Here is a 14,487-nt window from a genome sequence, read left to right as displayed (position 1 = left end):
CCAATTCTTAAAAAGCCGGCAACGGGATTAAGTGTCCATGGCGGTGGTATTACTTAACATTAGGTGAGCCTCTGCCCGTATGCCCCCTGTTCTATAAAAAGAAAACGTCTCATCCTTTCAAATAGTGTTAACACTTTGATGAATAGAGATCAGATTTTAATAAGGAATTTAGTTTTCCTATAGATGCATTTAAAATACATTCAAAAACACGCCCTGGTCGATAAGAAGCCTAGAAACTTAGATTGTATTTTAAGACCATGTTCATAAATCATATTTTTTCAATGAGATCTGGTGTAAGTCATCTTTAAGCCGTAGAATCGTTAGAGTAATGTTTCTAAGTAGCATTAGTTTAATAAAATATTCGTTATAATATATCGCTAAGGATTTCGTTGAAACAAATTTCTCTTCTTTTATAAAATTTCTAACCAATTTTTTTGTATTTATCGTTCATTATATCTTGTATATATGAACAGGCATAAGATAAACATTAAAAATCTTTGATAGGCGATGAATGCGGTGCAGCACAATGTGCAGAGCATGGCGCTGGTGCGACGAACTCGTACGACGCGTCCATTGCCGGCGGCTGTGCGTGCGCATGTCCTCAACGAGCGCCACTTTTTAGAGAAGATAGAGAGCTATGTGTGGATGATCTACCAGGTAAACCTCAATTCAGTATCACCAGTGAAACACTTGATGACACTGTAGGAAGATTATACAGTCAAAACCGTTTACGACGACATCGTTTAGACTTTAGAACAACATACCGGTTATATTGACCAAAATCAAAGGTCCCGGCTGAATTCTATGTAGCACTTAATAATAACAACGTCATCGGCTGTTACGACTACATTACTACTACGTTTGGTTTTTACGACTAAATATGAGTAGTCCCTTCGATGTCGTTATAGCAGATTTTGACCACCTCCTCTATCCAAAGACACTTTTCTTAAAGTGTCAGCATCGTCGTTGACATGTCGAACGACGTTCAGTTTCGCGGTCGTTTGGAGGGAAAGGCTAAATTACACTCCAAGAAGCTTAGTGTGCACAGCAAGCCAAGACGGTATTTCACTCCAGGCCATTGTATTTTGACATACGGACAATTCGCCTCTGAATCTTAGTGATTTTTCCCATAGACTCCAATTTTAGCGAAGCTACGTTCACTTATGTATACGTAACGTACGTATACTTTTTAGTGCATCTAACCAATTTACGAGCCACAAGTTATCTGTCGTTGATCAGTAAAGAATTTGTCATTTAAGTTTTTGAATTAAAGCTAAGAAGTTGACCAATTAAACAGTTGTCACTTGACCGCATTACATTTCTAAGATAAAAATGCAAGCTCATTTAAGACCGTTACAAGTCTAAGTTTTGTGAAAGTTCCTTCGCACTTCAAAATGTATCAACTGTATGCAAATATTCACTATGATATGCATAAAATACTTAAAATATGAACGCTATGTGAATGTACATAATTGGACGAACACTACACATTTATATAATTTTATTAACGCTATAATTTCTATCTCGATGTTTTACGAGCTTGTAAAGTGGTATTCTTGTATTTGGTCTCTTGGCTCTTGTGATCTGAAAAATAAATTTATAATAGTTAAATAGATTTTATTCAAAAGCTAGAAGTAATTATAACATCAGAGGGACTTCACACGAAAGAGGAAAACATATCGTGAACTATTGAAAACAAAGTAAGGATTATACAGCAAAGATACTCAACTTTTGAAGACACGCCGATGAATCCTTGAAAACCCTTAACAAGGAGGATCGGTCAAGATTGGTCCTTAAAATTTGAATTAAATGGTGTCGAAATTCATTCTTACAAAATTCACCGTATACTAACTAAAACACAATAATCCAATGTTTTAAAGGGTCGCTTAAGTAATTTCAGTTATAAATATATTCAGAATTAAATTCAACGCTTCAATGTGGTCTACTTATCAAATGTATTAATTTCCAATTGATATATCATGTACTTTATGACAGGTGTTCGAAAATTTTGCACCAATATTGACCATAATAACCATGTCAGAACTCGCAATAATATTATAACGTTATTGTATTTTACCTTGTATTTTGGCTAAGCCTAAATTATTGCCATAACATGACACGTGTTTTATTACAGAATGAAGGTTTATATAAGGTGTAAGGAAAAACAGAATATTTTATCTCGAATTAAACCTTTTTTTGTATTGTGTAAAGGACGCTGTCGTTTAATTTTTGACATTTCACAATTGTAAAGCGCGGGTAACATAATGCGTAATTTTGTAGTGTCAAGTAAATTTATCTTTATCTGTAGCCATCGTCAGCTTTAAATGATAAGATTTCTAAAAAAGTTGTAAATACTAATTATAGTTTAAAAATACTGTATGGTTTCCCGATATTTTTATATGAATAACATACGTTTATTTACAGAATGCGCTCTTGCCACTTTTGGCACAGGAAATGCCATGCAACGAATCCCTTTCGTGTTTTTGCCACTGAAGGGCCAAATCATTCACCCTTCCCGGGAAATAACTTTTCAAAGTAAGTTTATGCAGTCTTTATACTTTATAATAAATATGCCCGCAAATGAATATTAATATTTTTTAATAATGAAAATGAAAAGCAAAGCGATGACATTGCTAGCAAAAAATGAAAAGGCGAATAAATTTAGCTTAGTTGACATCATAAATGTCTCAGGCTTCGGTAAAACAATTACGAGTATTTTATATTTTAAATCGTTACGTATTCGTAAAATAAAAATAACACAAGAGAAACATAAACATAACATAAACAACAGAAAAGACGTTAAAATGTCTGCTTGTGGCCTACCGTGAGATAACTTGGTTATCTTAAAAAAAACTATGCAACAAAACTACTGTTTTTAAAGATATTAATATCCTTCTTTCCAGATGTTAAAACTCCAATATGTGCTGTATCGGGTGCTCAGTTTCTCACAACTAAAGGTTTTTTGGATCTCCGCAATACTTTGGATGCTGATGTACCATTTAGCCTCTTCAGGGATGAGGGTCGAACGTTTTTGCAGGTAAAATTCAGAAATACGTGTCTTCATATTGTAAGCAAGATGAAAGTCTATAACTCTTACATATTGTTAATTATTCAATATTATAGTGGAGCGGTGAAGACGATGTCCGCACGCGCATGTCGGGTCGAGTAATGGTCGTGAGACTGCTGTGTCGAGATGTCTCTACCTCTCCTGCATCACCGCTCGATCTTCGAGGAGTATTCACTCCTTGTGTGGCCTTTAGAGTTCAAGGGACTCCACCCAGGCATGCAACTAGTAAGTATATTTTATAGAGGCCAACGTATTATAATTTGGAATAGCTGTCACCTTTCATTTATGTATATTTAAAAATAACAATACTTTGCTTAAAAAAGACCTCATCTGACCTCATCTTTTTAAAGCAATGGTATGAATAAAAGAACAAACGAATGAATAATACTCGAACTTGAATTGATATATTTAAATGAATTTCAGATATTACTGAAGTGCAATTCACACCAACAGCTCATACGTCAGATACACCACCGTCAACTGGTTTGAGTGCTAGCGAATATGTAGCTATAGGCATAAGCTCCCTCCTACTTGGACTTATCTACGTAGCCTCAGTTTTCCTGTACCTACACATAAGAAAACGGCGGAAAGCATCAACAGAAGAAAACAGTGTTCGAAGGACCAAAGGGCGGAAAAGAGACGGCACGATAATAACTGAAAGAGATATACTCAGAATCAACAATGAACGAGTTCAAATTTCAAATGCTATGGGAGAGGAGGGTGTTATTAAAAAGAACCCACTCCTTACAGTTGGAAGGTCCTTTGATAAATCTTACCCAAGTGATACTTGTAGCAATTTATCAGATTCTGAAGATATGCCTGATAGTAGTTTGAAGAGCGAAGATAATGTATTCAATGTGAGTAATTTTATCTGAAATAATTCACGTTAATTGGAGTATCGATTAAACTTTTAATGTTTTTAGAAAAGAACGACATCTGCAATAATTCATCTGCACAACGAAGAATCCTCAAATCCGTTTGAGAACGTGGAAATAAATCACCGGGATGAGTCTGGAATAGAACGTCTCCCAGACGAACACGTGTCTATAGTCGAAACAATTGATGATAGAGAGATAGCGCGTCCTGTTGGTACAACGAGACGAAAACTATACTTCAATCCCGCCTATTTTGAACCTCATTTCATGGCTGTAAGTTTTAAGATGTTATTAGCATATTTTCCATGTCTAATTAACCGTAAATTTTACTGATTTCATATAAAAAGTTAGAGTATATGATCAGCTTAGTTTAAAGTTTAAAGCATAGACTTTGTGTCTTAGGAAGTTAGGAATCTTGAATTGATTGATTACTTAAGATCTTATTAAATTACAGGATCCTCCAGCAGCAGCAATAGAATTTCTCTCTAAAATACGCGAAGTAATATCCATAGCGAAACAAAAAATGGCGGCCAAACGTTTTCACCCCATTTTAAATGAAATACCAGAAGAAGAAACTTATCCTTCTAATGCTAACAGCATCGATCTTTATCATGGACTTGGTAGCCAACGGAGTGGAAGTGTAATAAGTCTCAAACGTGATAATGCCAGGCGTCGATCCTCCGACTGTTTAGGGTGCCCTGGGTGTCAATCTAATACTAATAATGATATACAAAATATCAAAAAACACAAAGTTCAAAATTGTTCGAATTGCTTAAATACTAAAGGCGATAAACAAAGCAGTATCCGAGAATGGCTAGAAAACATACCGAGTGAGAACGACGAACTTGTCGAAGATTCTGAAACAGACGATCAAATACGTATGCCAAGATCTTTACAACCTCTACCTGGGGTTGGAAACCGAAATAAGGTAAAGAAACAACATAGTTTTTCAGATAGATTTTCTATGTTTTCAAATATATCGAAAAAGTCTACGTCACCATCCGTAAGATCTGAGCCTACATCACGTAATTGTAGTACGATAATACCACAAGTGAATGATGCATCGGATAATATAAGTCAAAAGAGTAAGTTTACTGAACTCCGATCAATTAGTTCAAGAAGCAACGATTCTGATAGCCGTATTAGAAATATGACCAATAACAATTCCTTACCAGATATGGTAAATGACGCTATCGCGTTGGATCAATTTTCAAAGTCATATAATCATAATAGTTCTGACGAAGAACGGTTTACATTAAATTCATCTAAACATATTATAGATAATACTTACTTTAATACCTCAGAAAGTCCTATAACAAATGACTACGAAACAGATAGTTTAGAACGCAATTCTAATAAAAAAGACATTACAACATCATCAACACCAATCGAATTTCAAGATATCCCATCATCTCAAGCAAGTCCTAGTTTAAGCACTGCGTTACCTTTAGAAGAAGAACTTACAATGCGAAATGCTGTATATAAAAGAAACTCTAGTAGTGATAGCAATACACCATCCCCAGAAGTTGATTTATGTATTAACCAAAACCCCTACGAAACTGTCCATGCTAAAAGTCCTCCCCAAATTGAAAATAAAGATGATATCGAAATAAAGGTGCCGTCCTATAGCTTGGTAACCGAAGTATATGTTAATAACAGTTACAACTTTAGTAGTGCACCTACTTCGCCAAGTGGTTCTGAATGCTCACTAGGTAGCAGAAAGCTGGTAACAATCCCAGACATTAACGAAAAGCCTGGGTGTTTAACAATTGAGGTAAAAGATTCGCCAGAAAATTACATTAAAATTCACGAATCTGATGATTTTGAACCAGATACTTTGGACCGTAAACAACAAAAGCATAAAGAAATATTTGAAAATATGCAGTTCAGTCGCCAGGATCTTTTGAGAAGTCTTGACAACCAAAGCACGAAAAGTTGCCAAAGAATTCAACTGCGAAGTAGTGGCACGTTTCTGCATAATGGTAAAACAGAGCACACTACCAAATTCAATAGTTTGAGGTGTGGCTACGACATAAAGAACTGTCAAGTTCGCCCGATAATGTCCCCTAATACCTTTAGTAACTCTTCTACGCACGAGGAATCTTCGGACAGAAGTTTAGAAGATTCAGGCGGTTGGACGTCAGAAGACGGACGAATACTAACTTTAGAACTAAGACATTCCAAAAGACAGCGTCAGTGTACACCACCCACAATAAAGCAGAAGCATCTAGCTCGGCCAGATGTTCTTCCTCCGTTGCCCCCAATCGATAATCCTATATATGAAAATCCAACAAGCCCTCCCAGAAGAGTTGAAAGTGGTAGAATTATTCTCGATCCGCGGTCAAAAACTGTATGTGAACGAAGTCTTAGTCCAAGAGACCAAAATCCCTCCATCCAAGAATCACACATATGTACTCGTGATTTAATTGATGCACCATCTTGTAGTCCTATGAACAGCTCATTCCAATCACACAGCATATCAGAATATGATGATATGAACCAAAGCAGCACGTCTCACATCTCAAAACCTAATGAATACACTATATGTTCAACTAGACGGAATTCATTAAGAAGCAATAGTGGAATTAATACAAACACTTTTGTCAAAGACCAAAAGTTCGAAAAACCAAAAGTAAGAAGGAAGAAGGGTTTAAGTATCGAAGATTCGGGGTATCTTAGTAGTGATTCTACGAGCTCAAGACATTTTCAAAGGAAAATAGTGATAGCGAAAATAGCCAGTTGTAGTGATAGTGATGACACTGGTAATGAAGCTCGAAGTGAATCGGGAGCTGAAAGTGTAGAAACACATTCTGTGTACTTTGGTAGTTTCAGAAACTTACAGCCAAGACCCGAACACAATACTATTAAAAGTGTTAGAAATAAACTAAAAGTTAAAAATTAATAGGTATATGTGTATAGTATAATATAATATATAATAAGTGCAATAGTTTGTGCAATAAATTAGTTTATATATGTTAATTTAGTGAATTACTTGCAATATAATGTGCAATATCCGTAACTTGTTATGCAGTATATATAATAATGTAGTTAAAACGTGATGAAGACGAAATGGCCGGTTGTGCAATGCAATAATAGTGTAGTTAGTTTTAAATGGCAATACAAAGTAAACAAGCTTGTAATAATATTGTTTCCGCTTGGCGCCTTAGCATATAGTGTTATTTATATTATTTTTTGTCTAAGTTCCCAAATTGGACACATCCTTCAGGTAGGGAATAAAACATATATCAAATTAATATATTTAAAAATATCTATTTTATTATAACAAAGACAGATGTGTAAATAATTATCCGATTATATTTTCTATTATTAGGTAAATTTTAGGTTGTTCACATTAGTTGTTCGTAAACGTTTGACGTTTTCTTATAGTTATTAGGATCAAATTTCTTAGCTTCATAAAAATAATTAGTAAATAATGTAGACTTAGTCAATGGTAAATTATATTTTATATTGTAAATATCGAAGATTTATGAGTCGGGCGGCAGATTATAGCTTCCTTGTACCTGACAATAGTGCTCCAGAGAGACGCACAAAGTGCTTCAGCTCTCTCTGTCAACACAAGAGCACATTTCGTTCGCTACATGTTGGGAAAGAGCAACATATTCTGGGTATAAACATTGCTTCTTTTTTTTTAATATTCTTAGCTATGGTAACTAGAGACCCTTTGATTCCTAACAATTATAGTTTCTCATTGGTTGCCACAGAGTATTGGAACTTGCTTTAAGACAATACAGTCGTAGAGTGATTGGTTTTCAAATTGCATTTTTTTTACTAGTAATATACGTTAATCTGCGTTCAAGGAGTACAGCAATTTTTTTAGAAATGTCAAAACTACCTCATAGCTGGCGAGAAAAATATCTATATGATTTGCTCATGCGGCAGACTTCTTTAATAGCGATAATTATACGATAAGGAGACCTATATTTTCTTCGTTATCTAAATGGTATTGACCATTAACTAGGCAGATACGAGCAAATGATTTAGTATCGATTTTTTTTACAAATTAAAACCCCTGTAACTTAAAATTTTAATAAACGAAAACTTTGTCGTAGCCCTAACTTTAATGCCTATCAATACGAAATACGAGCATATCATATACTTAAAAGCTCGCCAGCTGTTATCGCTCGCTTCAATTATCTGCTTCTATTCATTAAATAAATTGTTTGTTTTTTTTATAAAGAATGTTGTAAATTTTCCAACGTGTATAATATATCTAATATGGTTTTGGGTAAATATTTAATGAATAAATATAGCTGATGTATGGTGCTTAAAGGATATCCGGGTATTTTTATGGTAAGGAATTGTGTCTTATTATTTATTGCCGAATTTACAAGATGCTCAAAACATAAATTTATTTAGATATTAGTTTTATTATTAAGCATAGACAATATTTTTTATAAAGACTCGTAGCCAGTATTGTAATGTTTATATGCTTAGATAATAAAAACACTTGTGTAATTAAAATAATTTTATTTTCAATAGTTTTTTATTTCTATCACAGTAATCTTTATCAATGCATGCAAACTAACTAGCGCCATCTATGATGTAAAACAAGAACTGATTGTAAACAAATCTAATAATGCCTATCTAATTATACGAATGATGTGTTTATAATTTCACAGCGACTAACACCTGTGGCCTGTGTATTTTATACAACATTGAGAAAAGTTAAAATCGAAATAACAAAAAAAAAATATGAAAAAATAACACAATTAATATACACACAATAACAACAAATAATTATGGCCTGTACCAGTTCCTTTTTTATTCAAATATATGTGGCCAGTATCGAAGCGCAAATATAAAAACTATTTGTAATGAGCCAAAAAGAGAATCATCATCTCGGCGTCGACGTCTGCCTCATCCAGTGATGATGTATTTCCTTAGCAAGTGTAATATAAACATGATGACTTTAAATTACGGATAAAACAGAACATTCTTAACAACGCCATCTATATTCTATCATTGGAAACTTATCACAATCCTTGTATACAATGATTGTGGGGTTTTTATAGTAATTTTGATACCACGAATGATGTTTTACCCTTACCGAATAAAACAAATATTAGAATTAAGTAATAACGCTAATAATTTCACTGTTTTTTGAGACTATTACAAGACGATAGACACGATTCTGCGATATTAAAGTCGATAAAGTTTTGTTTCAGATGCAGAATCGATACTTAGCGCTAAAATTGACCGTTTGTCTAATACTTTAATCTCTATAATTGTTTGTTAGAATTTGTAACAATTTTTATATAAGGAAATTTAATATCACATTTCTTACTCACTATATATGGCACTTTAAGTACCAATAACCTTTTAAACTAAGTAGCCCAATTTAATTTTTCACCATTTTATAAATCTAAAGACTCAACTGACATATCTTCAGAAAATGTCTCTATTTTTATTGTCTGGACTCCATTCGAACTTTCTTCTAAAACTTTGTTTCGGAACTTCAAAAACTCTGGCAACCCCACAGACAAAAAACGAATTTGTTTCCCAATTTGAGCTTTTATCTCTGGTTCTGTACTATTATTCATTTTAATCATACACTCATCGAAATATTCTAATACTTGTTTGGATATATTCAATAGGCTTGACGCATAGTTTTTGGTATCAATTAACATTTCAGTGTTGCTATTGAAACGGGCTAAATCACTGGTTTTAGCAGATACAATGTGGTCTGGCAGTGTTACCATTATTCTGTGTGGAATTCTGTCATACATGTAGAGGATGAATGCCAGTACTTGTGCGGTTGACCTAAAAAAATTATGAATTATTTCGTGAGACCAACAAGGCCATATTATATCTTAATATACATAAATTACGTGTCACATTGTTTGTCCGCTATGGACTCCTAAACTACCGAACCGATATCAATCAAATTTGCACACCGTGTATAGTTTGATCCAACTTAAAAGATAGGATAGCTTACATCTCAATTTGTACCCGCAATATTATTTTATTGCAAAATATTTGTTTATTATTTGATAGTCACATTTCTAACAGATGGCGCTGTGTTAAAAGTACCAACGTTTCACATAAGCTACAATTTAATGGCATAACCACCAAAAAAGCACGGTGGTCCCCATGACTGGTGTTCTCCTACCGTTTCCCTTGATAGTTTACTATGTAATATAACAAAAACCTTAGGCACAGCAACGCTTGGCCGGTCTGCTAGTAAATATACAGGGTGGCCAAAAAGTCGTGGATCAAACGCAAATAGGGGATAGATGAGGTCATCAGCGGCAAAAAAAATTTCTACGGGAGGTCTCTAAGGTCAACCCCTGCAGAGTTATGATTTATTTTGGTTTTTATATGAAAATTGACTTTTTTTTACTAATTCTTATTGAAATTCGAAAAAATCTACATCCTGTATCTTTTTCATAATATCCACTAGATTGGTACTGATGAGTTCTTGCGTTAGACATACTATTTATAGTTGTTTATTGAGTGTATTGAAGATAATATTAAGTTATACGATATAATTTTTTTTCAAATCAAAACTTTTTGTTTATTTCGGACCCCACTGTGAAAAAAAAATACTTTACCGAAAAGTGACCCTATGTTACAAGTTTTGGCGCATTTAATATGGATTCTGAAAAGGTATTACACGTGGCCATGAGTCGCTCTTATATCTTTTTAGAGAACAATTTTTTCCCGCTGATGACCTCATCTATCCCCTGTTTGCGTTTGATCCACGACTTTTTGGCCACCCTGTATAAAACAATGTCGTGTTAGTTACACCACTTATAACTCAAGATCGGCTGGACCGATGTTAGTTATCTCTTTTTTGGTGGATTCTTCTCCGCTCCGAATAGCAGAATAAGTAATAAAATATGGGCTAAGTTATCGAATAAAAATAAATTAATTTTACAAATGCAAACAGCATGTGGTGCCATCTGTTGACATATAAAAGAAACTTACCACTTTGTTCTAGCGCCGGATAACAAAACAAAAAATGTTGTAAGTATATCAGAAAGTGCTTTAACATGCAGTATCGCAATATTTTCGCTAGAGAGAAGAGGCCTAATGTGTAAAACTGCCATTATTTTGTCGCAATGGCAAATAAAACAAAGCAATAAAACATTTCTGTATTTGCAAAAAAAGTTGTATTAATATTATTACCTTAATGAAATCCTAAATAAGGTTTAACTAAAGTTAACACGATAAGACTTTGATCAGCTACTTTGGGTGTGTGTGTGGCGGTTTGTACATAAAAGTAGTCATTACTAATATCCTCTTTAAAACGCATCCAGGGAAACCTAAGTTTTGCGTAGCCGGGGCTACAAGGGAAAAATTCACCTCCCCCAACAATTGCACACCACTCAATAAATCAACTAATAAAAATCTATCATTCGACTTCCTGAAGGACCCATATTTGCCCCATCGCTAAAACGGTGGCGCCACTCACTCATCACGGCCTCTGACTACCCTAATTAAAATTTTAGTAAAAACCAAAAGACATGAAAATCTTACCTTGAATAAACATCTACTTTAAAACTACCCATCTTATTATCTTCCATCAGCACTAATGTCAAGCCATGAAGTATATGAGTAGGAGATTTCTTGTGGATTAAGATATTATCCACGTTATCTAGGGCTTCCATATTTAAGTTTTTACTAAGAATTTCTAGAATATTTACACCGGGATCTTCCATATCTACATGTCTTAAAATAAGCTCCATTTTCTCAGAAGTAGCCATTAGCCCTAATACTTTCAATTTGCTATCTGCAATTTGATACATAAATATATTTTTATCCAAAACTAAATGTTATTTCTGTACTTTATGGTTTTTCAGATTTAATTGTATTCTATGGAATTATACCATGATGCAATTAATTGGATATGAGATATCAACCAACCCCTTCTATTTATTTAATCGAGATCATTTAATAAAATCAAGCTTTTCTTTTAAAAACAAAAATGGCTTCAATTAAATTAAACTTCTTCAACAAATATTAAAATTATTAAAACACTACTACTGATGCTAAATGTTGAAATTCACAAATGAAATCTAATCAAACCAAAATATGTATGTGTATGTATAAATTTCTCTTATTGCAATATAAATCAGTGTTTCCCTATGTACCCCAATTTGATTGTAAAGGGGGGAAAAAACTATGAAAAATATATAAAAATCATGTGGAATTTAACTTATTGTTATATGTTTTACTTACTGTGTATTGATAACAACTTCCTAGTAATTTCTTCTTAAATAGGAAAAATATGGTATTATTTGTGTCTTTAATGATAACATTGTTTGAAATTAAAAATTATGTATGTTGAATAGGGTGGGGGTAATAATTTTAGTAAGGCTTAGGTGGGGGAAGGCACAAAAAAGGGTGGAAACACTGATCAAAATTGTGTTTAAGAATTCATGGGAGTGCAGTTTAAATTAAAACTGCACTACCATCAAATTAATTTAAAAGTTTTAAATACCTTCATTGCTCATTAGCAATTCGAAACCCTCCTCCATTGTCTCCATAACAGATATTGAAACATTTTCTAATGGCAACACATAACTACTACCAAGTTTTGTAAATGACAACACTGCTTCAAATTCAATTTTACTAGACATACTATATTTTAATTCTCTCATGTCTAATACAGCAACAACAAAACATTCTTGATTACTCTTTATTGTATTTGTTACTTCTTTCCAAATTGTGCTCGAGTCTTCATAGACTTTTGTTGTGTATGTAATGGTTTTGTTGTCTATACCATGAAAGAGGATGTGTATATTCTCTATGGGTCTGAAAACAATTTTACAAAACTTTGTTACATTGAATTATTTAATTATAAATAGTATAAGTGTTAAATCAAAAACAATATATGTAGTTTATGGAGAAAAGCTTGCCATTAACAAAATGGAATTTAATATATTAATTAATGATATTTCAGCATCACTGATTTTGTGAAAATTGTTCAAATAAATTTAACATTTATTACAAATCACTGGTGTCAGTTACTTTATACTTGCTAACATTTATCCTTATTTGGTTTAATTTGCTTGAAGGTCTTTTCAAATATTATGATGTTTTAGAATTACAAACTTACACATTATTTTCATTTTTTATGTTAACAATAACAGTAATTTTTTTATTGCAACCCTTGACCAATGGTTTTTGTGTTCGTATACTTAACACCTTCGATATCTGGAATTTTATTTAATATGTTATAATAAACTAATTTGATATTAAAAATCCTAACGTTGTATCTTTGATATGTCACCTGTACACATAAGAGAAATCAACTGTATGTTTACACAGGCACACAAGAAAAGTAATAAATGAAATAGATACAAAAATAAGAGGACAAGACCAACAGTTAGAGGCATCACCAGTTATCCAAATAAATATATAAGTATATAGACAATTAACTTACAGAGGTTGAACCTAATGTAAAGAAGGATTCATCAGTGTTTGGACTATTTCTTTCATACAAGCAATAAGCTGCAGTTTGTTTAATTTTGATATACTCGTCTAGAGTAGCTTGATTCTGTTTGACATTGTATTTAGCTTCAGTAAGCTTTCTTGCAAGTTGTGACATTATAGGAAAAGTTTCAAATTCTAGTTTTGGGACTTTAACAGGTCCAAGAAGCTTAAAGTTACAGTCATATATAAATGGCACAGCATCTTCTTTTCGTATGACCTTAAGACATGGCAAGCCAGAGAAATCAATGTCAAGAAATTCATATCTTTCTACATTACTTATTAAAATATGTATGCTCATTTCTTCTTTCACAGATAAAACTATTATTTGGGAATTGGTATGTACGAAATAAAATAAATCACAACTTTCATTACGGAGAATAATTATATCGATGATGTCCGATGTGTTTTCTAACAAAAGAGAAGAGACAAGTTCTCTTTGATGAAACTCCATAACTTCTCCACGTTTTGTACATACAACGATATCGATTTTTCGGGAATCTTTGGGATGATCATCATAAAAACAAAAACAGGCGACTTCCTGAATAATAGATGTTGGTAATAGTTCATTTAATTCTTTTAGGATACTTTCAGATTCCATTGGAATGTCGTTCTAAAAGACTTGTCTTAACTTTTATTCTACTTGTACAGAGCGAAAGTAGTTTTTAAATTATTATTACTGTACTCAGTGGTGGGAACTGTGATGAACTAAAAAGGCACTATAAGTCTTTAAGTTGAAAATTTAAAATTCAAATGTTTACATTTGATAGGACCGATTACCGGTAAAATGTAAATCCGCGATCAGTTAAATTATTGTCAAATGTCATCTGTCAATTTTACTGTACTCAATGACAGCAATTGACACCAATTTAAAGTAGAAAATAATATTATAGATAATAATACCAAACATAAGCTATTACGTTATAAAACATTATTCTGATTTCTGTCTGAGTACTTATAGAATATTTTTTTAATCTTTTTTTATTTAAGTAACACTGGTATGTTCGAATCAAAACTTGAACTTGTTGTATACAAAATAATTTATTATTTTATAAACTTTTTACACCATTGGTTACAATATTTTATGGT

At 32.9% G+C, this 14,487-nt stretch overlaps 2 protein-coding genes across 2 annotated transcripts in view; one reads left to right on the top strand and one right to left on the bottom strand.

The window, feature by feature from the left end:
- The window catches only part of LOC125059590, a 62,471-nt gene extending 54,032 nt beyond the window's left edge, over positions 1 to 8,439 (top strand). Inside the window, exons 4-10 of the mRNA XM_047664070.1 lie at positions 505 to 657; positions 2,425 to 2,535; positions 2,904 to 3,037; positions 3,124 to 3,292; positions 3,491 to 3,924; positions 3,991 to 4,215; positions 4,397 to 8,439. Of these exons, the coding sequence (XP_047520026.1) occupies positions 505 to 657; positions 2,425 to 2,535; positions 2,904 to 3,037; positions 3,124 to 3,292; positions 3,491 to 3,924; positions 3,991 to 4,215; positions 4,397 to 6,844 (3,674 nt within the window). The 3' untranslated portion in view covers positions 6,845 to 8,439. The remainder of the gene's footprint in view (positions 1 to 504; positions 658 to 2,424; positions 2,536 to 2,903; positions 3,038 to 3,123; positions 3,293 to 3,490; positions 3,925 to 3,990; positions 4,216 to 4,396) is intronic.
- Positions 8,414 to 14,179, bottom strand: LOC125059599. Its single transcript, XM_047664082.1, has 5 exons — positions 13,352 to 14,179; positions 13,025 to 13,122; positions 12,407 to 12,720; positions 11,443 to 11,695; positions 8,414 to 9,723 (listed from the first exon to the last, which is right to left on the bottom strand). The coding sequence occupies exons 1-5, from the start codon at positions 13,997 to 13,999 to the stop codon at positions 9,318 to 9,320; spliced, it is 1,719 nt and encodes a 572-aa protein (XP_047520038.1). The 5' UTR covers positions 14,000 to 14,179; the 3' UTR covers positions 8,414 to 9,317.
- Between the last annotated feature and the right edge of the window lie 308 nt (positions 14,180 to 14,487).

The sequence above is a fragment of the Pieris napi genome, chromosome 2 (assembly GCF_905475465.1).
Source record: "Pieris napi chromosome 2, ilPieNapi1.2, whole genome shotgun sequence".
Taxonomy (NCBI): Eukaryota; Metazoa; Arthropoda; class Insecta; order Lepidoptera; family Pieridae; genus Pieris; species Pieris napi.
The sequence above is the reverse complement of the archived record's forward strand: the minus strand, read 5'-3'. Positions and strand labels throughout refer to the sequence as shown.

Bases quoted from the DNA above. Each gene is read 5' to 3' on its own strand.
- LOC125059599 (XM_047664082.1), bottom strand. From the start codon at position 13,999: ATGGAATCTGAAAGTATCCTAAAAGAATTAAATGAACTATTACCAACA. The intron at 12,721-13,024 runs GTAAGTTTGTAA...AATTGTTTTCAG, and splicing joins ATAAAAAATGAAAATAATGT to ACCCATAGAGAATATACACA. The intron at 11,696-12,406 runs GTATTTAAAACT...ATCAAATTGCAG, and splicing joins ATTGCTAATGAGCAATGAAG to ATAGCAAATTGAAAGTATTA.